General features: G+C 38.6%; 1 protein-coding gene across 1 annotated transcript in view; it reads left to right on the forward strand.

The window, feature by feature from the left end:
* The window catches only part of CFAP47 (cilia and flagella associated protein 47), a 489,064-nt gene that overhangs the window by 394,172 nt on the left and 70,447 nt on the right, over positions 1–24,445 (forward strand). The window contains exon 58 of the mRNA XM_055121064.1: positions 5,094–5,195. Coding sequence (XP_054977039.1) covers positions 5,094–5,195 — 102 coding nt within the window. The remainder of the gene's footprint in view (positions 1–5,093; positions 5,196–24,445) is intronic.

Here is a 24,445-nt window from a genome sequence, read left to right on the forward strand (position 1 = left end):
TAGTAGGTCTCTTAGGTCTCATTTAACTAAAACTTTCTTCTCCCCACTTCTGCCTTTTATGATAATGATATTCTGAAGAGTGTAGGCCAGTAGTCATTAGGAATATTACACACTGTGGATTCCTGGCCTCTTTCTTTACTACACAGTTCTTACTTAGTTTAGGTTCTACTGTCAGTCACACAGAAGATATTTTCTGCTTCTTATTATAATATATCAAGAGCCACAAAACATTAGCTCTGGGGGAGTTAAGTCTCACTTGATTGCAGTTATGTCTGCCAGATCTTTATATTGTGATGAATATCTTTCTCCCCTTAGGAAGTGGTAAATACTTCAGGGGTTAATTTGAGAAAATTTGAGTCGTGAATTGCCATCCCTGATAGTCCCTCCCTCAATGTAGTTTCCCTACAAGTATCAATTTTTACCTGTACCATGCTTGCTATTTTTATTAGCTGAGATTTTATATTTTGAAAACTTTCTTTCTACCTTTCCCCTTTTTAAATTTTTTAGTATGACTGCAGAATCTTTGTTCTCTTTTACTTCTCAGCTTTCATTGTTTTCAGTCCCCATCACACTATAACATTCACTCATTTGGCATTCAGTGTATTAACATGTTTGGGGATTTAAATTCAGAAGGCACAGGCCATATGACTTTGAGCAATGAACATCTATTTTTTTTATATTTGGTGTCTCTTAACATACTGCAGGAATCCACCAGGTATTCTCTAAGGTTCCTTCTAGCCTGGAGATTCTGGGATTCTTTGACCTCTGAAGAAATGTGTAAATTTGATAACCTAGAGGTTATTGGTTCTCTTTGTCTGAAATAGCAGTATTATCACTACATTCCAATGATGTCCTTCAGTTTCTGAAAACAAAAGAAAAAGGAAATACTAAAATAAAACATTGATTCCCCTTCTCTACTTCTGAATTCCTCTGTCTCAAAACCTTACGGATTTATGAACAATTTTAAAAATCTACAACTAGTAGTTCTATCAACTGAAAAGATAATCACTGTTTTTCTTTTCTCCTTTTGCATTGAACTTTTTTCCAAGTTTTGAATTATAGAAGAATTGTGTTGGTTTTGAGAAGATATTTAACGAGTGGGGCTAGAGAATACCGGGGAAAAACATTTTAAGAGCCGCATTTATTGTTTTATCTTTCTATATTGATTCCTTATGGCCCAAGGGGTATAACCAGCATGACTTAGATTTTAAGTTGGAAAAGTTTTGTTTTCTGTCTCAGAAAAACAGGGTTGGTGAGTTCCCCATAGAAGATTAAATGAATATGTGTTCTACTTATTTGTGGAGTATTGTACATTTATAATTAAAATTCTGTTACTTTTGTTACTTGGATCTCCTCTATATTTATGGATTCTCTGATCAGTGCTTCTACCAGTTTCTGAGAAAGGGTTGTTAAAGCATGCAAGAAAATGGTGTGTATGGAGCTGGAGCGATAGCACAGCGGGTAGGACTTTTGCCTTGCACGCGGCTGACCCGGGTTCGATTCCCGGCATCCCATATGGTCTCCTGAGCATGGCCAGGAGTGATTCCTGAGTGTAGAGCCAGGAGTAACCCCTGTGCATCACTGGGTGTGACCCAAAAATAACCCAAAATAAAAAAAAAGAAAGAAATGGTGTGCTTAATTTTTTCTTTCAGCTTTATCAATTTTTACTTTGAAACCATAGGGTCTCTGCTGTTACAGACATTCATGGATTAGAGTCTTAATAGTGTATCAATAGTTTGTAATTCTGTTATGTTCCTCTCTGTAATAATTTTCTCTGAAATTTAATTTATATGATAGTAATAAAAAATTTCCTTTTTATGGCATTTTATATTTGCTTCGGTTGTGTTTAGCTATCAGTTTTCTTTTGAGTTACCTGAATGTTTACATTTGAGTTTCTTGTGGATAGGACTTTGTCAAACCAAAAACTCTCTTACTGGTTTACCTTGATTGACTATAACAACTCTATTCTGGCCTGCCACCTCTCAGCCTGCCACCCCAACAAAAGAATTGTAGGGCTAGGGCTGGAGAAATAGAACAGCAGGTAGGGCGCTTCCCTTGCACATGGCCAACCCAGATTCAATTCCTACGCCACATGAGCCCAGCCAGGAATGATTCCTGAGTGCTGTGCCAGGAGTAATCCCTGAACTCCATGGGGTATAGCCCCAAAACAAAACAAACCAAAAAATTGTAGTTTTTCCTGTTTCTACCCAAAAGAGGATCTGGGTTTTGCCCCCTTGTTTTTGAATGTGCTTGTTAGCTGATCTGAGTTGGGGGCTTCCGTAGTATTTTATCCAGTATATCTGAGAGGTAATAGGGAAACCAGGGAACTCATCATCATGTTATTCCTCAAGAGCAAGGTCCCTAAGCTCTGCCTTCTTTCCACATTTCAGTGTCTTCCCTTTTTTAGGTAGTGTTGCCTGACAATTTTCAGTTGTAAGAAGTAAAGCCTGGGAGGAATGGATGTTTTTATTAATTTCTTACATATGCTCAAAATTGGTGATTTGAATCCTTTACAAGTCAATCATAATTTTGTTGTATTCATTGTCTAAGTTCACTGTCATTGTCACTGTCATCCAGTTGCTCATCGATTTGTTTGAGTGGGCACCAGTAACATCTCCATTGTGAGACGTGTTACTGTTTTTGGCATATCAAATACACCACGGGTAGCTTGCCAGGCTCTGCTGTGCAGGCGAGATGCTCTCAGCAGCTTGCCGGGCTCTCTGAGAGTGATGGAGGAATTGAACCCAGGTTGGCCACATACAAGGTAAACGCCCTACCCGCTGTACTATTGCTCCAGCTCCATTGTGTGAGTTATCTTAAATATTTTATTTCTTTCTGGAACAAAATGTATAAGTCTTATCTTGTACTTCCCTAAAATTAGAATTAGACCTTTTATCATTTATTTTATTTTAATTTTAGAATCATAATTTGCAATCATTTTTGAAGTCATTATTTGCAATTGCAAGGCTATACCACCAGTCCCACCAACCTGGTATACATTAGCAAAAAGATATATTTCGTGTGCTGAGCACTAGATGTGCTCTTTGCCACTGATATGTTCCTTTAAATGAATAGAGAATGAAATATAGTTCTTAGATATTATTTCATATTGACATCTCTTTTTTTAGATTAATACCCAGAGTCCTTCCTCAGTTTACCCCACTCTCAATTCTCCTCCAGTGAGAAACCTGCTACCCAGCATGACAATTTAGTTCTAATTTGCTCTATCTTAACCATATAGCCTTTGACAAAATGACAGTAATCATGGAACTTCAAAAGAAATCAAAATGGAACTAAAAGTTACTAAAGAACATTAAGGCTATCTCTGCATATACTTTTCCCTCTGAAACTGTATTATATTCTAGAACAGATAGAGAACTAGGACCAAAATATACTTAAATTTTTTATTCTAATTGATTGTTTTCCACTAATTCAAGCATTGATTTCTTGTTCTTGAAAGAAAATTTAATTTTAAGGTTTAATTTTTTTAATTTTATATGCTAATTTTAATCGCAGATTTATAGAACTTTTTTTTTTTTTTTTGCTTTTTGGGTCATACCTGGCTGGCTCTGCACAGGGGTTACTCCTGGCTCTGCTTACTCCTGGCTCTGCACTCAGGAATTATCCCTGGCGGTGCTCAGGGGACCATATGGGATGCTGGGAATTGAACCCTGGGGTGGTCGCGTGCAAGGCAAACGCCCTACCCGCTGTGCTATCGCTCCAGCCCCTAGAACATTATTTTTTAAAACCCAAAGTCATATAGAAATTTTTGCCTAGGTAAAACCCATTCTCAAACATTTCCAACCAACTCTGTAGGTGACCATCATCATTTGATTCTGATTTTCCATACTGTGAATGTTTTGATAAACATGAGTCTGTATGTATAAATGCACACACACACACACACACACACACACACACACACACACCGGGTCATATTTCATCCTCTGTCTCATGTAAAGTAAGAAAACACTAATTTCTTTTGCACCTTATTAGTGTCTCCTAATAGTGTGTTGAGAATCTCAATAAGGTAATTTATAGACAACTTTTTCATAGATTTTTATGGCTTTTTGGTACTCATTTTATTTTGCTATGCTATTATTTATATACAAATACTCTCCAACACTGGATTTTAAAATTCTTTTAATAATGAGCTTTAAAGGAGCTGGAATGAAAGTATTGTGCTTGCCTTGCACATGGCCAACCTGGGTTCTATCCCATATGGCCCCTGAGCACCACCAAAAGTGATCCCTGAGCACAGAGCCAGGAGTAAGCCCTAAGCATAGCCAAGTGTGGCCTCCAAAACAAAAAGTTATAATTAACTGTACAAATAATACCTCGGTTCATATTTTCCTATAAATAATCCCCAAATATATATGTATATGTGTATGTATATCAGCACATATACATTATTTCATGTTCATGTATATAATTCAGGTTTATTTCTCTAGGTAGCATTTATGCATAAAAGGGCGTATGCATATATTTATATATCCTTTTCTACAGTTTACTGTATGTTATAAAAATTGCTTTCATGAGGGTTATACCATTATGTACTCCAATTCCTTTCTAGGGACACCGATGAAAATATCTAATATAAGTGATGATTAATATATTTAAAATAATCAATGTCTTGCTGAGAGAAATTTGTAATATTTTATACAAGGTAGCACTAAATTAAAATACTTGTTGCACAGTATGTTTTTGATAATTGGTTGGTTTTGTATTTATTGTGTTGTTATTTATTTTGCTTAACTATAAATGTACATATGTATACATTGAAACCACTATGGACCATATTTTGATGGTGAACTAAAACAAGCTCTCAGTAATATATCTTTGAGTAGTTTAAATTAAAATTCTAAGATTGTATGAATTGATCATCTAGTGTTTTGAATATTACAGAGAAAACCATTTATAATGTTGAATATATTCTTTAAAATCGTCCCAGAAATCTCATTTCAAAACATACTTTTAAGGACATTCATCTTAAAAATTTCCTATTAGAAGAAAATTTTATTCCACTTCAATCTGTGCTGATGATTTTCCTCTTGAATATGATACTGAAGTGCAATACCTCTTTATTATTTTAGATGAGGAAAAGCCCGAGAATTTCATCATTGATGATTTCTGGAATGACTTTTTCGAGAGAACTTCTGTCTTCATCCTTAGTGATGACCTGCCTACACCACATGGTAAAGGACTTTCCCCTTGTATTCTATCATTCTTTGTGCTATCACGCTTTAGAAATGAGGAAATATCTCTGTTATCGTACTATTTGATAAACGTTTTATGATATTTTCAAAAAGTTGACACAAATCTAATTAGTTGAGGGAAGACATGGAAGGAATATGCTCTGTGTTTAGGTCAAAAATATTTTGGAAAATTCAGAATAGCTAGTGTACCAAATCTATTCACACTAGAAAAAAATATTTGCATCTTTGCAGAGCAAAAGACTTCGTGCAACGTTACTCTAGGGTGTTATAGATATTTGTACTATACATTAATCATTCACTTGAACACTGATGAATAGGAAAAGGATTGAGATACAAAGAATATGACTGTTTCTTTTTTGAAGAGAGGTGATCTCCCACACAGTGCGTAGGGTTGGGTGAGCCTTTGGGGGATTCTTGGTCAATTAGGCCAGTGCTACTTGGACTCAGGGTTCTTGGAAGCCTTGGGGCCATATCTAGCAGTGCTCCCAAGTCCCAGAGCCTGCATCCAAAAATGTTTCAAGGTCATATGGTGCCAGCAATCAGTCTGTAGCTGGCTGCATGCAAGCATGTGCCCTGAATTATCTCTCCAGCAGCATGAATTTTCTTATTTTTTTAAACTTGAATTTTCTAATTTTTTTCTTATATTACAAAAACCTAACCGCAATAGCTAAAATAAGTATAATAAACTATCGGGACTGGAGCTATAATATAGTGGGTAAAGGGTAGAGCGCATGCCTTGCACGTGCTGTCTAGGTTTGATCCCTGGTAACCTCATATAAATCCCTAAGTACCACCAGGAATGATTCTTGAGTGCAGATCCGGCTCTGAGCCTTGAAAAGTGCAGGGTTCCTTCAAAAAATATTATAATAAACTATGAGAGATGATGGGCTGGAGTGATAGCGCCGTGGGTAGGGAGTTCACCTTGCACGCAGCCAATCCGGGTTTGATTCCTCTGTCCCTCTCGGAGAGTCTGGCAAGCTACCGAGAGTATCTCGCCCACACGGCAGAGCCTGGCAAGCTCCTTGTGGCATATTCGATATGCCCAAAACAGTAACAAGTCTCCCAATGGAGAAGATACTGGTGCCCTCTCGAGCAAATCAATGAGCAACGGGATGACAGTGATGAGAGATGGTTGTATAATTAATTCAAAAGTACTAGCAAATTAGAAACAACTACAAAGATCCCAATACAAATGCGTTTATTTTACCTCTAACTGCATCCTCAATCTATATCAGCATCATAAGTCTCTATAATTCACCTTGTTTGATGCAACAACTCTTTGTCAATATAGCACTGCAATGTCCTCTCGTTGTTTATCGATTTGCTTGAGTGGGCATCAGTAAGGTCTCCATTGTGAGACTTGTTGTTACTGATTTTGGCATATCAAATACACCACAGGTAGCTTGCCAGGCTCTGCCGTTAGGGTGGGATACTCTCAGTAGATTGCTGGGCTCTCTGAGAGGGATGGAGGAATTGAACCCAGGTTGGCAGTATAAATATTATTATTTTCATTGAATTCATTCTTCTATTAAGAAAAAATTAACTTCGAGTCAAAATGCTGAACCTTCTTATGTTTGACTTTATGTTTCATTTATTTGCAATGCATTCACAAATAAGAATGTACAAATGGCCAAAGAATATAGTCAGCCAATTTTTCTTTTTCTCTTCTTTTATTTTTTACTTTTGTTGGGTATTTTTGGTTAAACTACTATGAAATTAGAGCAAAAAGAATCCATGCTTTGCAGAATATAATCATGACACCATTTCTGAAAATTACTTACATAAGATATATGATGAAATTTAGAAATTATCACCCTTTTGTATCCCATAATCTCAAATTTTGTGAGATCTTTTAACAAAATAATGAAAAAATAGATGATTTATTCTTAAATATTTTTGGCATTATGTCATTTATAACTACACAAAAATGGAAATGGTCTACCTCATGCCCAAACCAACATTTTTATGCTTATAGTAACAATTCATATTATAGTTTTAATTTTAATTTTACTTAGCACTGCACAGCACTGCACTGTCTTCCTGTTGCTCATCGATTTGCTCAAGAGGGCACTAGTAACATCTCCATTGTGAGTCTTGTTGTTACTGTCTTTGGCTTATCACATACGCCACAGGCCACAGGTAGCTTGCCAGGCTCTGCTGTGCGGTCGGGATACGCTCGGTAGCTTGCCAGTTTCTCCGAGAGGGACGGAGGAATCGAACCCAGTCAGCCACATGCAAGGCAAACACCCTACCCACTGTGCTATCGCTCCAGTCCTTTTAATTTTACTTATCCACTAAGTATAGAGACATTCTTATTTTTAAAAGTTTTTTTTTTCTGAATGACAGTACAGGGGGCAAGGCACTTGCTTCATATGCAACCAACCACCATTCAATCCCTGTCACAGTATTTTGTCTCCCAAACTCCACCGGGAGTGGCTCTTGAGTGCAGAGGCAGGAGGGAGCCCTGTACGTGAGGGTGTGGCCCAATCCTCCCTCCCAATTAGTATCTTCCCTTGGGGACCATGTGCAATGCTCTGAGTTCAATCTCTAACCCCTCCCTCCATAGTACCCCCCATCCCTCAGCAACACAGAGTGTGGCTTAGAGACTCTAGGCACCATCGATTTTGATCCTGATGGGCCCCTTCTCCACTGGACCCTGGCACTGAACCATCCAGCCCATTTTTCCCTTGTTCAATTAGTAAATTTCCTATCATTTCATTGAATAATGATCATTCCGTTGCAATTTTTAGACTACTTTTCCTGTATTCATATTATGTTTACTCTGTTATACCAATCTTGTTCCATTGCCATATTGTTTTTAAAAGTACTTGTTTATTCTTTCTTATTCTATATCTTTTCATTCATTGTGTTATAAACAATATCTTTATTTTCATCATCTATTCTTTTAAAAAATCTCAGCCCAATTTTTATAATCAAGTCCCCAAAAACCCCAATACGTATTTGATTACAATTATACTAAACCTATAGGCAAATTTGGGGAAAACTATAACTTTATAATATTTTCTAATAGTTAATTATAACATGAATACATTTCCTTCATATTTTCAATCATAGTCTTTACAAATATTAACAAAGGTTTGTTTTGTGTGCCAGAAAAATTAAACTCGGTTTTTATTTTTCTAAATTTTTTTACCCCTCTTATTTTTTTTATCCCATTCAAACTGCAGCCTCTAGTAATCAAAAATCTTTTCTCTTTGATCAATGAGCATCTGCGTGTGTTCTACATATAAGAGAGATGATATAATATTTGGATTTCTCTAACGTATTTATGTTTTCAAGGCCTATCTGTGTTGTTCCAAATAGGTTACTTAAAATTATTCAGTTGGCAATTTAGTACCATCATTTGTATTCCAAATTTAAATTTTATAACATGCAAACTAGAAATGTAAGTTTCTTAATTATTATTTCTGGTGTTCATGGTGTATTTGATTAATTTTCAAATGCTATCCAGTTTCTTACAGGACTCCATATAGTTCTAGTTTCTGTTATAGCGTTTGTTTTTAAATGAACAATGCATTTATTTTTGTGTGCAATGAGTTGACAGTTTAAGATGTACTCCCTGCAGCTCATTACAATAAAATCTCCAGAAGGACTTGTTTATTTTCTAGGAACTTCTTGTTTGTTTTGATATTTTTACCTAGTAGGTGGGTGTTAGGGATGTTCCTGCCAATTTGGGGAACATAAACATTAAGCACACAACAGAAATAGGAGGTCTGATTTTTGTGAGTTTTTAAAACCTGCTATTGAAATTTTAAGAGTCATTAGAATTCATTGACCACATTGTAAAAAATACTTCTAGGTATAATCACATACACTATAAAAAGTATATGTAACCTTAAATCAAAGTCTTTCTAAACCTACATGGAATGTTTCCTTGTTGGTTTTTAAGAACTGAAAATTAATAACTTTAGTCTTTACCAGTGTTTGCCGTAAGTGTGCAGAGCAGAATACTAATTTCAAAGGATGCACATCTGCATGTGGAAAAACCAAGTTCTGTGCTCAAATTAGTCTGGAAAATGTTGGGTTAAAAACAAAAACTTCTGATGCAGAAGCAGTAGGTCTCTGTGATGGTTAATGATTCCCACGTTCTTTGGTATTTTCAAGAATGCAAATACTGGAGCCCAAAAGATAGTACAGTGAATCGGGTGCTTGACTTGCACACAGTTGACCTGGGTTCAATCCCCTGAGCACTGCCTGGAGTGATCACTGACCACAAAGCCAGGAGTAAGCCCTGACCACCGCCAGATGTGGCTTCCAAACAAAATGAAGAAAATGCTGAAAAATAATTACCCCAGACTAAAAGTTAGTAACAGATAAAACAAACACAAAGTTTTATTGAAAGGCAGAGAATGAACTCTACCGGGAGAAACTTAACGAAAAGCTAAGATACCAATTTGTAGGATTTTTAAAGGAAAATCAAGAGGGCTGTTCATTCCAAAGTAACACAGGATTCCCCACAGATGTTCTGTAAATTTAGGGCCCTTTCATGTTGCCAAGATAACATCCTGTATTCCCATTTATGATGGTGGGGCTGTCATCTTCCTTAGAAACTTTTGCTTATTTATGATTTTCATGTTAATTATTTGGCCATTTGCCTTGGTCCAATCTGGTGCATCATTTACCGATTTGTTTTAAGGCATCATCTTGGAATACTAGGTATTAAAGAAAGTTCTGGAGGGTCTGGAAGGAGAGAACAGTGGGGAAAGGCACTTGTAGCAACAGCTAAAATTGAGGCACTCTACAGCATCCAAGGGGAACCTGAGGCTTAGTCTTTCGCTTCTTTTTATATTTTTATTTAACTTTTATTGATTTTAACTGATTTGGGGGGGTTATTTTAGGGTCATACCCAGCGATGATCAGGGGTTACACTGCAAGGTGTGGCACTCAGGAATTACTCCTGGTGGTGCTCAGGGAGACATATGGGGTGTAGGAATTGAACCTGGGTCAGCCATGTGCAAGATAAATGCCCTACCCACTGTATTATCACTCCGGCCTAATTTTAACTGATGTATTCTTGGTTTACAGAACTTTTAAGTTTGGGGAATATAGTCTTATACCTCAATTTATGTATAGACCCCACCACCCTGGGCTGGAGTGATAGCACAGCGGGTAGAACATTTGCCTTTTACGCAGCTGGCCCGGGTTTGATTCCTCTGCCCCTCTCAGAGAGCCCAGCAAGCTACCAAGAGTATTCTGCCTGGACGGCAGAGCCTGGCAAGCTACCCATAGCGTATTCGATATGCCAAAGACAGTAACAACAAGTCTCACAACAGAGACGTTACTGGTGCCCACTCGAACAAAGCAATGAACAATGGGGTGACAGTGATACAGTGATACCACACCACCCTGAAGTTTTAGTATCATTCACCTCTTGTCTACTTAACCCTTCTGTCTATTCGTTGGTACCTACCCACCACCCCACGCCTCCCTCTCCTTCCCATCTGGCCACCACCATTTTGTGGTGAAATAGTAGATTTTTTTGTGATTCGTTATTTCATTTGCTTGAAAACAGTTTCTTCCAAAACTTGTCTTAAATAGGAAGCTAACCGTGGTGGGGCGATGGTGGGAGGCAGGCACTGGGACAGTTGTGAAAGGAAGCCAACCCATTAGTGGAGGCTGTGGTGCCGGAACATTGTGTGCATGAAACCTTACCATTAGCAGTGTAGTAAATCACAATGCCTAAAACGATTTTTTTTTAATTGCAGCAGTGGGTGAGCAGAGCTATACAGCAGGTAGGATGCTTGCCTTGCACATGGCTGACCAGGGTTCCATCCCAGACACCGCATATGGTCCTCTGAGTCTACCAGGACTGATCCTATATCCCAAATCCCCAAACATTGATGGGTGTGGCCAAAAATCAATCATCATCGTCATCATAATCCCGTTGATTGTCGATTTTCTCAAGCGGTCTCATTACGTCTCCATTTGTGCTAGCCCTGAGATTTTAGAAACCTCTCTTTCCTCGTCCTTCCCAATGGTGCCTCATTGGAGGCTCTTTCAGGGTCAGGGGAATGAGACACAGCATTGTTACTGGTTTTGGCATATGAATATGCCATGGGGAGCTGGCCAGGCTCTCCTATTGAGTGAGTTTCATATTAAACAAAATACACTAAGAAAGGACAAATACCAGATGATTTCACGCAAGTGTGGAGAAAACAAGGGAACTGACTGTATCAAACATTGACAAACCCATGGCCTTGTTTTACAAAACTTACAACCAAAAAGAAGGGGGACGAATTGGAGAAAATGAAGAGGTGACGTAGTGACAGTGGTGGAGGAGGCCTTTAGCACTTCGGAGATAGTGGGGTACAATAACTTTGCACATCAGAACTGCGAATGTTTCTACTCTTGTCACCGCGTTACTTAAACTATATTAATAAATTTGTTGGAAAGAGAGGATCGATAAATCTATTCAAACCCTAGCATCATTCTCACTGTCCCTTTAGATAATTTTGGTTCAGACCTTTTAGAATGCGACAGTGAATGGATATTTCCCAGCCTTCCACTGGATTGTTCCAACCACGCTGACCAATGCGGCTCTTAGAGATACAGAACACGACACGGCCCTTTACCCAATCTGCTCCACCCCGGGTCTACTTTGCCCGCAACATGCCAGGCTTGCTCCCTCCGGAAACTCACGGCATTCCCTCTTCTTCCAGTTCCCTAAATGGCCATGGGGCCAGTGTCCCCACACCATCTGGCCTTTGTCCACCTCTAAAGGAGGCTCATCCCATAAGAGATCCAGCAAACAGCCCATTTCGAAAAATCAAAACAAAAAAAAATTATAGTACTTTCTTATTATAGTGTTGTGTGTATTATCATGCTTTTTTATACTGACAAAAAATGAACTCCACATTACTTTTTTTTAATTGAATCACTGTGAGATACAGTTACAAAGCTTTCATGTTCGAGATTCAGCCGTACAATGATCGAACACCCATCCCTCCACCAGTGCACACTTTCCACCACCAGTGTCCCCAGTATATCCTCCCCTCTCCCCTGCCCCATCCCAGTCCTCAGCCTGCCTCCATGGCAGGCAATTTTCCCAATACTCTCTCTCTAATTTTGGACATTATGTTTCACTCAAATTTTCCCAGCACCATTCAAGTCTGCCTGCCAGGGGCAGATGCTAGATTATTTATTTTCCATTGCTCATTTTGAATATCTTGGGTGCCACAGCCACATGCTTCTGGAATCCTAGATTGTAAATGGTTGGGTTCCAGAGACATTACTGTAGGGCACTAATCCATTTTGGGATTCAATTGAGCGTCTCTGGACTGGGGCTGCTGGTGCACTAAGGTGGCACCTGGAGGCGCATTGTGGACATGACAACCAGCCCGATGAGGGAGTGGGGTGCCAGGGAGGGACAGCCAGGCACCTCTGCTGCCATGCAGCATGGAAATTTAATCCTGGAACTTGCATACCTGAGCCTTGCTTGTGGAAGCTCTTGGTTGCCGGGATTCCATCTGGAGTAGGCAGGGAGGCTGCACCTGCTCCATCTGGGGTGCCCCAGTGAAATTGGCTTGGTATGGGGCCTGGAGAGATCTCTGGTGCTATGATGTCTTCCAGGACTGGATGCTGTGTCTCTGGCTTTTGATCTCTTTCAAGATTTATTTATGGGCCTGTGAAGCAAGGCCAGTAATAGAGTTTCCTGGGTGGCACTGGAGTTGGTTTGTGAGGGTGACTGCCTGTGCTTCCATGTGTATTGGGAACTGAGGGGAGGTAGCGCACCCCAACTCCGTGAAAACCTGGAGATTTCAGACACAAAACCCACATACCCGAATTTTCAGCAGATTATATTTTGGCAAGGTCCGTCCTGAGACGATGGAGTCAGGCCGGGTGTATGGCGGCGATTTTGTATTGTGGAAGCAAGCGGCTGCTCTGCTTGGGCAGGCACAGTCCAGCCTATCTCCTTCCAATTTACCCCAGTCTGCTCAGCCATGTGCGGGTCCGACATTAACTGTGGCTTTTGCTTTCTTTCAAGATTTATCTATGGGTCTCTGAGGTAAGGCCAATAAATGAGCTTATATAGCTGAGCCGGAGGTGATTTGTGAGCATGACTCCCACATACCGAACTTTTGGGCCATTTAATTTCTTGGTAAACTTGGTCCCAAGTTGTTGGGGTCCGGCTAAAGGCACAGTGGCAATTTTGGGGCATCACGAAGCTTGACAGCACCATCAGGCTGCTGATGCACTTGCCCCGCAAGTACAGGTCAAAATGACATTTTAAACTTTGATTTCATTTACATTCCTTGTGTGTATATAGAAAGAGTTGTTTTCACACAGACCCAGCAAAAGGGTTTTTTGTTTGGTTGGTTGGTTGGTTGATTGATTGATTGGTTAGTTCTCACCCAGTTATGCTCCTAGTTCTGTATCAGGAATCATCAGGAATCATTCCTGGTAGTACTCAGGACCATATGGGATACCAGGGATGGAACCCGGATCAGCTGCTTGCAAGGCAAGTGCCCCTCCCCCACTGTACTGTCACTCTGGCCAACACAACAAAACTCTTTAATTTTATATTTTGAAGTATTTTTAGCAGGTACAGAATCGTTAAATCTCTACTTGCATCCTTTTGGGGGTTTGGGGGCAGAGAGGCCTTCTCAAGTTATAGTAAGGGTCCCAGGGGCCACTCCTAGTAATTCTTGGCCAGCTGGGTGGGTGTTTCAATGTGAGGACTCAAGGATGCAGTGCTGCTCGGAATGTGCAGTGCCAGGAAATATTCAAGTCACCCTAGTGCTGCTTCGAGGCCTTCAGGGCTGTACCCAGTAATGCTTGCACAGGAAGCCATGTGATCCGGGAACCTAACTAGGATTGTGCTTGTCTAGATATGACTACTCACCACTGCACTATCTCCCAGCCCTTATTGTTTTTTCTTTAATCACTGCAGACATTACTTACTATCATAAAGCTTGCATGATTTATGAAGAACAGTCTTTAATGTGTATTGTCTTTTGGAAAAATTGGAGTGTTCAGGATTTTCTTTTTGTTACTTGTGTTCCAGTGTAAATGGTTTACTTAAGGATTTAAAAAATATTCAACTAATGTATTTAAAATATTTGCTTCACCTACATTATTCTCACTATTTCTCTACCTTCAGAAATTGTGATCATAAGTACACTAGACCATTTGGTATTGTTCTACCGAACTTTAGTGCTCCCCAATCCCTCTATTTTGTCATCTTTAGTTACTGCCATTTCTGCTGAATTATAATGTGAAACTCATGGATTCTTCCCTTGGCTCTGAGAAGGAGCCAATAATGTGAAAATCTGAAAATTAATGGCTGCTTTTGTACATTGTCCACTTATAATTTCATGCACATCACTGAAAATATTTGCAAGAACATTCTCTGTTGCACTCTTGCACTTGACACTCCAGTCTGAACATGGAAGACAGACAGATATTTTGTAAAACATAAAGTGAGTCACTTCATAATAATGCTGTTTAAAATCACCATTACATTTTTCCAGTTCAACATTACGAGGTGAGCTCACTAAGACCACACATGTGCTGATCCGTGCTTTTTCCTGGATGTTACCTTCTCTAATATCTCCATCTATTCACTAAGCTACTGCATCAACATTTTGAGTCAATTTCTTTTTAGGCCTTTGAATTGCTCACTCTTTCGCTTAGCACTTACCTCCACTTCTTGTTTAACTTCCTCTGAATCCTGTAAGCCTCTGTTAAATGTTACTCTTTTACTGAAATTTTCCCTGAAAATGACAGCAACTATTTCTCTCTCCCTAAAACACCTCCACACACTCACTATCCCCAAATAGAGAAAACCTATTAATAGAGATCTTTTTGTTTATGCCTTATCTTTTCCCCCACTAGGAAGTATGTGATGCAGGCAATATTTTGTCTGATTTCCTACTGTTCCCCACCAACTCCAACAATACCCTCATCAATTCATTGATAAATTAATATGCACTAGGAACCATTATCTGATAAAATCCTTCCCGAAGCTATTTAGTTATAGCAGAGATTCCAAATAGACAAAACATCTGCCTTCCTATAATTTACATACCAGTAGGAAAAGACTGATAATAAATAGATAGGGAGAAAAAATGGGTGGGGAAAAAAAGATAAGAGAAATCATGATGCTGGAGACACCAATTTGTATAAGATGAATAGAAAAGTCCTTACTGAAAGGACAACATGAATTAGCCTGCAGAAATGACTCTATTAAGTTGCTGAGATTCTTATCTGAGTCAGTGCCACCTCTGTCTTGCATAAGACCATAAAATACTGAGCAAATATATGTGACACACACACTCAAAACAAAAAAAAGGAAGGAAAGCCTGTGTGCAGGATGCTAAATAGGTATTTAATTTCAGTATTCTGTAATGTTTTACTGAGGTTTTCAGGACAAAACACTGAGAAAATAGTGAAATGTCTAGTGTAGTTTCAGTGCATCAGTAGCTTAAATTTACCATTGTATCGTTTCATTTTGAAAGCTCACTTTTGTTTTTTGCAGACTTCTTTCTTGATGACATACTTATAATAAAATTTTCTAAATAGATAAGTAAATATAGTATAATAATTTTCTCTGATATGAGAATCATGCTCTTTCGATATAAATATGTAAGTGTTAAGATGCTGAGAAATAGAGCTTCTTCTTATGGCTCTTGAGTAATTAAGGGTTTTTGTCATATCTCAAGTAGTGACTATTAAAATACCAAATAGATGCCTAGAAAATTCTACTTTTCATCAAAATTTTCACCTGGACCTATCGTTTAAATGTATAGTGCTATTAGAGAAACTAGACCTAGTCACAATTGTTAGGAAAGAGTGAAATAGAACATTTGAAGGTCTTACCTTAAGGATAAAGGATGCTGATTTCTCAAAGAGCAGGTAGTTCATAGAGCTAGGAAGGCAAGGAGAGTGTTTGGAGATCCCAGAAATCATTTGTCATAGGTGAGATACACCTTGAGACTGATCTTACTAGTTTGAGATCAATTATTGAAGGATCTTGTAAGGACAAGACAGTTAATATATTAAATCTGGGCCCGGAGTGATAGTACAACAGATAGTGCACTTGCCTTGAATGTGGCTGACCCAGGTTCAATTCCTGGCATTCCACATAGAACCCACCCAAACACTGCCTGAAGTGATTCCTGAGCACAAAGCCAGAAATAAGCCCTGACCATAGCTAGGTATGGCCCCCCATACAAACAAGAAAAACCATAAACCCTTGCATGTCTAGATTACAATTAAGTTTCACAAATGTGTGGCTAGAGTCTATTGCTTGAAGGAATAAGTTACATTAAGCATGGAAAGGTAGTTTCTCTAGTGTGAAAGATAGAGTTTTACTTCGTGTATTACTGCATGGAGCACAACTTCAACCACTGGTACTAGGGCTAAATAAAAAAAAAGTTTACAATTTGGTTTTAGGAGGGAATTGAGTACCTTAAGAAATTGGAACATCTCATCAGAAAGTGGTTTAACATAATTGCTGGGCCTTTTCTATAGCCTAAGAATAGCAGAGATAATATATGAGAACCATTAAATTGGAACTCAAAGGATCTGTTACTCTGTGTTAATTACACTAATAAAAGGAGGTCTATAACATTTATTTGCTTTAGAAGCAATTCTAATCTTCATGGTAAGTTTAAAGAAAAATCAAGGCACATATTTTCCTTAGGTGTTAGAATTAAAAAAATTATAATATAAGTGAGCAAATGTTCAGAGAATGAAATGAAAGGCAAGTTACATTGCTTGGTATTTGTTTTATAACCAAATATATGAGTAGTTTAAATTTTGTTTTATAATATACCATATGGTAGAGCAATAGCACAGTGGGTAAGGCGTTTGCCTTGCACACGACCAACCCGGGTTCTATTTGTCCGTCCTTCTCAGAGAGCCCAGAAAGCTACCAAGAGTATCCTGCCTGCTGGAGGAATCAGTCAGGATGGGAGATGCATGCCGAAAGTAGATAATGGACCAAACATGATGACCTCTCAGTGTCTGTGTTGCAAGCCATAATGCCCAAAAGTAGAGAGAGAGAGAATATGGGGAATATTGTCTGCCATGGAAGCAGGGGGAGGGTGGGAAAGGCAGGAGTATACTGGGGATATCAGTGGTGGGGAATGTGCACTGGTGGAGAGATCGGTGTTTGATCATTGTGTGATTGTAACCCAAACATGAAAACTTGTAACTATCTCACGGTGATTCAATAATTTTTTTTAAAGAGTATCTTGCCTGCACCGCAGAGCCTGGTGAGCTACCCGTGGTGTATTCAATGTGCCAAAAACAGTAACATGTCTCACAATGGAGACGTTACTGGTGCCCGCTCGAGCAAATCAATGAACAGTGGGACGACAGTGCTAATGGGCCATACATTAAAGGGACAGTACCACCAGTAGTCACTTTCTCTGTATGTGACTGGTTCGGATTTGATCCCCATCACTGTGTATGGTCCCCTGAGCACCACCAGGAGTAAGCCCCAAACACAAAACAATGAATAATCCCTAAGCACAACCAGGTGCTCAGAAAAAAAAATGATTCCATGTGAAATAAATCAAGTTTACTTGGGCTGCTAATATTTTTTATCATGTTGGCATCTAAATCTGAATATCTGAATATCAATTCAGATCTAGAGAAACATAGGGTGGCATACTTAAAACTGGGCATTTGTCCACATGCATAAGATAAAGAAGAAATCAAGACAAAAATTGAAGATCTCTGGCACAGAATCCACTGCTACAGAGTCACATAGTATTAGCATCTGGGCAAGAGCCTCAAGAGATGGAAGTTGTAAAGAAAGTTTGAAGACACGATAAAGATGATGACAGTTTTAGCACATTAGGTCACTTATGAGACACAGTGCAATTTTGTAAATTTAACATATTTGTTTTCATTCTTAGATTCTGAAAAATGAGACATTGTCTATGCCAGTGGTTTTCAGCTGTTATTCTATAGCAACAGATCAGTACCCCTCCATCGGTTTCAGAAAGCTGAAAACTACTATAACCTAAGAATTGCCTTATACCCTATTTTGTCATTTTAAAAACCGAAATTCCTGCTTTGAGTAAACACAATTATTAAATATTTTTGTGTTTGTATTTGTATGAAAAAAATGTATTGTTATTAGGTTTCAATTACATGGTAGGTACTACATTTAATCAATAAGTTTATATAAAGTTAAACCTTTAATGTAAAGCAAAAAAATTCCAGAAGTAAGAAGATACGTTAGAGAAATTTAAAATGAATATCAGTGTGCATCTGTCACATGTAATCAGTGCTTCATCTGATGCATCAAAAATCCAATTATAGCTGAACTGACATTGTTATTTTTTTTCTTTTAGTTGACATCCCTATGTAAATTTAAGTCTAAAAGTTAGAGCAAATGGATATAACTTGTCATGGTCTTCATAACTAGGAAATAAGCTATCTGATAAAAATATGATAAATGCATTTTATTAAAACATCAATCCTCAAGTTTCCAAGTTTTGACCCGTCACAAGCACTCATTACTTTTTGCCACTTATTTCCTTTCTGAGTTTTTGTGGCTATAAATGCATTTCTTTTTCAGATAGTAGCTTGACATGTATTGAAATCCCAACCCCTTCAGAGGAGTGGAAGAGATCAACTTTAAGTGTTATTCATCTTATTATCACATATAAATGGTGCTATGAGATATTTATCTTGCAAACAAACACTCAGTTCCTGGGTATATTTGCAAATCCCATGTTTGGCATGTTTCTTCTTCTTGAGGGCTGAATTTTGAAAGTGCTAAGGTCATATCTGGAAAAGTTATGTACACATGCTAAAGTAATTTGATTATGTTGTATAACCAGTGGAATGTCTCGAAGCTATTAGCATCCCTTTGTATGTAATGTGTGTTTCCTTAGTTGCTCATTCTTTTCTGGCTCCAAAGTCTTGTCCCCGAAGAGAATGCAAGTGTAAGCTCTTAGCACCACCATCTTCTGTACAGAAGTTTGGAATTACACACATGTTTCTTTATATTTCTGTTGCTTTATGAACACCATTTCTCTGGGTCATCCTTCAATCAGTAAATCTAATTGCTTTGTTGGTTTTGAAACTGCAACCATCACTTATTCATCAAATCCTTAAGCTCCACCCTGCTATGTTATAGAACTTGTGGTTTGTCAAAAGGAAAATATTCTTTATCTCTTAATCAACTTACCTGAATGGTTTCTGAAACCTTCTTGCAAACTCTATCTCCCCGGGGAGAAGACTCTGGGTCCTGCGCAGACTTTTCTCGTCAATTGAGAATGCTTTCTCTCCTGGGTCTAGAGATAGGGAATGTGTCTTCATTCCATATTTCTGCTTATGGAACATTCTTCCTATTTCCCCCAAATTTCCCAATTTGATTTGTTTTTTTTTAATTTTGGGGTTGGTGGCAGCTCAAGCTTTGCTCAGGGGTCTCAGGGACCACTTCCAGTGATTCTTAGATAACTAAACTGGGGGAATCAGTAGGGCCCAAGACTGTGATTCAGGTCAGGCCTGCAGTGCTGGAAACCCTCAGACCATCCTGGAGGTTATTGGGGTCTATTGGGCCATACCCCACAGTGCTTGAGTTTCTGTCATGTCAGGGATCCAGCTGAGGTCATGTGCATGCCAGTCATGTGTCTTAACTCCTTTACCATCTCCCCAGCTTCCAAGTTTGATTTTTTTTTTTGGAGGGAGGAATGGTTTAGGGACTCACCAGTGGTACTCAGGAAAAATTTCTGGCAGTATTCGCAGACATATCTGGTGCTGAGGATTAAATAGGGGTTGATTGCCAGCAAGGAAAGCACCTTAACCCCTGTGTTGTCTCCAGCCCCACAAGTTTGGTTCTAGAGACATTAAACAAAATAAACCCAGCTCCTGCACTATACTTTCATTTATTTTTTTAATCACGTGAGATACTCAGAAATCTTTTCATCATCAGGTTTCAATCATATAATATGGTTTGTCAAAAGGACCCATCCCTCAACCAGTGTACATTTCCCACCATCAATCAATGTCCACAGTTTTCCTGGCTTTAAAAAGCAAGCACTTTTCTTTTTCTTCTCTCTCTCTCTGTCTCTCTCTGCTCCCCTTCTTGCCCCCCATTTCCGTTCCACCACTTTTGGGCATTCTGTCCCTTTCCCCACCTTTGGGCATTATGGTTTGCAGTACAGGTACTGAGAGGTTAACATGTTTGTTGCTTTACCTACTTTCAGCACATAGTTCTTGTCTGAGTGATCATTTCCAACTATCATTTCCATACTGGTTCCATTTCTATCCCAACAGCCTTCTCCCTCAGGACCCGAGGCAGGCTTCCAACTTTGGACCAATCCTTGGGTATTAGTCTCATACTATGTTCTTTTTATATCCTTGTAGTTCTTGGGTAATTGTCCCGTACTGTTTTTTATACCCATCAAATGATGCACTATACTTTTAAAATCCTTGTTGACTTCAATATCTATACAGCCAGTCCTTTTTGTAACTTTTCCGTCTTTCTCCCAATTGTCTCACTCCTTACCCAACCATAACCATACTTTTATTCATACTCTAGAGACTAGGCTAAGTCATTCCTAATAACTTCAATGCCTCCATAATCTCAGTTTTGTGTGTGACATTTTTATTTCTACCTCTTCTCTATATACTTCATTCTCTCCAGAACTTCTGGAAGAATTTCATATCGTGTCCTTTCTCATGTGTTCACCAAGTAAATCCTTATTCATAGGTGGAATATTTCTTGCATAGACTCTCATCCTCCTTACTTTCATCTAAATCACACTCCTTTACCTTGCTTGCTGCTTGATCAACCTGTGAATGGTGAGCTCATTCATCTATTTAGATGAATGTGACTGGAAAAAATAGAGTCAATTTGCTGAAAGGCCTCATTGAAATTTCATCACCACTAATGTCAGATGTTTCCTCAGGGATTCTTGTCATCACATCATATTTTCTGAACTGTCATTCTGGCCATGTCACACTCCCACACACATTTAATCTTTGTATATCCAAAAATCTCTTTGTGTGGTGCCAAATATGCGGCTCAAGTGTTAAAGCACAAATCTTGCATGTTTGAGACACATGGCCCCCAAAGCACTTTCTGGTGTGATCCTCCCCCCAATTGTGTTTTTGGGGATTTGGGTCCACACCCAGCTGTAGTGGGCACATTTTTTGGTTTGGTTTTGTAATTTGGTTTTCATGCTTTCAGTGTTGTTGGTTCTGTGGTTTAGATATGTAGATATACTGTATCTCTACAACACTGATGTGGCTGAGGTCCCTTGGTCTCTTACCCCAACCCTTCCCCTGTTACCTCCCATCTGCTTCTTTTTTGTTTGTTTGTTTAAATTTATTTTATTCTTTAATTAGCGAATCACCATGAGGGTACAGATACAGATTCACACATGTTAGAACTTGTTTTTCCCTCTTACAATGTTCACAAACACATCCCTCCACCAGTGCCCATTCTCCATCACCAATAAACCCAGTATCCCTCCCCCCCCCAATCCCATCTCCCCACCACCACACCCTGCCTCTGTGGCAGGGTACTCCCTTTTGATCTCTCTCTCTCGCTCTCCAATTCCCATCTGCTTCTTTACCCCCACCTCAATTTCCGTCTTTCCATCTCCTTACTGTCATCTAGGTTCAAGGGTAACCTATGCATACCCCATCATATGTCTTGCATTCCCTTATCCTATATACCAGATAGGTGAGATCTTCCAGTCTTTGTCCTTCTGACATACTTCATTTAACATGATATCCTCCAGTGCCACCCAAATTGCATGATTTCATCATTCCTTACAGCTGTGTAGTAATCCATATGCCCAACGGTTTCAGTTCCTGATGTCTACCCCCAAGACACAAAAATATTCACTCAAAAGGACATATGTACACCATCATTCATTGTAGCACTTAGTAATCAATATCTAGGATATAGAATTAACCCTTGTGCCCAAAGACAGGTAATGAAGTTGCGGTATGCATACACAATGGACTACTACCCCAAACAGGTCTTAAAGGAAGCCAAACCTTTTCCCAGGCTCACTATCTCAAAGAGTAACCTAGAATTCTAGTTAGCTGAGAAAATATAAGCAGTCAAATAGAAACTTCATAAAGCCCCACCATCTTGATGACTCAGATACTTGTCACTGGTATCTCTCTCCTATTAGTCAATGTCACCACTTGTGATCAGCTCCATGTCAAATTGTCCATTGTGTTCAGTAGTACTGACTCAATTCATTCTTTATTTACAACTTTGACAGTTTTTTCTTGTTTAATTAATTATTCTCATTTTCATATTCTTTCATCACAAAATTGATCTTTTCTCCTGTGTTACAAGTTCCTCCCATTTCACGTGCTTTTCTCTTACTCCCAGTTCCCTCAGTCTGTCTTGTATTGAGTCTTTTTCTATTTTCAAAGCATATCCAAAATTTTCCATTTCTTAACATTACCCTCTCCTCTGCCAAGTTACATTGACTTGTCATCTCATTTGTCATTTAATGCAACACACTAAAATACTGCCCTCCAGAATTACTTCCTAGTACCAGGAAACCATGACTATTACATTATTGGGCAACATAATATCATCTTATATGACAAAAGATGTGGTTAAATTAAGCATATTAAGAGGAGACAGTTATACCACACTATATGAGTGCGTCCTAAATGCGGTTACATTATCTTTTTAAGAAAAGACAGAGGAAATTTGGACAGACACAAAGGGGACAATGTGAAGTTAAAGCAGAGAGATGGAACCACAAAACAAGGAATAACATTAGCCACCAAAAACTAAAAAAAAAGCCAATAGATGTATTTTTCTCTGGAGCTTCAAAAAGGAGTACAACTCTATAATACATTGATTTCGGACTTCAGAATTCTGGAACTTGAAGAAAATAATCTTTTAAACCATTCAGTTTGTGGTTATTTGTTACAAGCACAACTGAATTGTGATTGTATTACTGTATTGTTGTATGGCATGCTTAATCTTAGAAAGGTGAGGCTACTTAATCACAACAATCTTTAGAAGCAGAGAAATTTCTTCCCTGCTACTGGCAGAGAGGAAGGCACGAGAAAAAAAATCAGTAATATTTGAAGCATAAGAGTGATTTGAGGCAGAATTTCTCATTTTGGAAAGTGAAAGGGACATAAGCCTAGCATTTTTTTGCCATTTCTGGTTGCTCAGAATGAGCTTCAGATGACAGCGAGCAATGAAAAGTGGACTTTGGGCTTACATGAGCCTGCAGCTTAATTTTTCCATGCCCTAATACCTGGAACCTGTCAATGTTATCTTATATGACAAAAATTCTGTAGCTGTGATTAAGCTCTAGAGATGGAGAAGGGATTCAGGCATACTCTAAATTCAATTACATGTAGTTGTCTAAGGATTTCAGTGTCTGATATACAGAACAGAAGATCCTGAAATATGGTGAGAGAGGGATCGGAAATGTGTTACCAAGAAATGTTGGCAGTCACAAGGAACACGGAAAGGGGCAAGGAAAATAGTCTCTTAAAACTTTCAAAAGGATGAAGTTAAAGGGTATTACTCTGAGAAATAAGCCAGACAATAAACGACAAACACTGAATGATTTCAATCACATGTGGTGTACAGAAAAACATCATGCAGACAAATGTAGAACAAATAGTAGCTTTGGGATGTTTAAACCAATCAGTGGTTATCAGAAAAGGAAGAGAAAGGGTAAATTGGGCCATGCGAGTTGACTATCAGTTGCAGTCTCCTGAAAATTACATGTTCTAATGCAATATTAAATTTTCTATAAAAAAGAAAAGGAACACCTGACTAAAATAGTGATACTGGTGTTAGATGTCCAGCATCCGGAACAACTAAGGCTAACTTTCAGCTTTTTAAAAAAATTTTTATTAGTGAATCACTGTGAGGTACAGTTACAAACTTATGAACTTTCATGTTTGCATTTTGTTTACATCACTCCACCAAATTTCAGTAGTTTTAAGCTATCCAGTTTGTGGTAATTTGTTACAGCAACCACAGAAGACTAATACATTCAGCTATTCATGATAGGCTATCACAGTTGTTTTCTCTGTTTTGTCATGTATTTCCTTGGAATGTTCTGACTAACGGAGAAATCAAGTCAGATCATGTCTTCAGTCTACCCTATGGAGGAACTTCCCTGCAATTAGAAAAATCGTCATCACCATTTTAATTTGCACTATCATTGTTATTGTCAGGGGCATTAAATATCCTAACTAAATTATTTATGTTCCTTTTTTTTTTTTTTTTTTTTTTT

The sequence above is a fragment of the Sorex araneus genome, chromosome X (genome assembly GCF_027595985.1).
Source record: "Sorex araneus isolate mSorAra2 chromosome X, mSorAra2.pri, whole genome shotgun sequence".
NCBI classification, from domain to species: domain Eukaryota; kingdom Metazoa; phylum Chordata; class Mammalia; order Eulipotyphla; family Soricidae; genus Sorex; species Sorex araneus.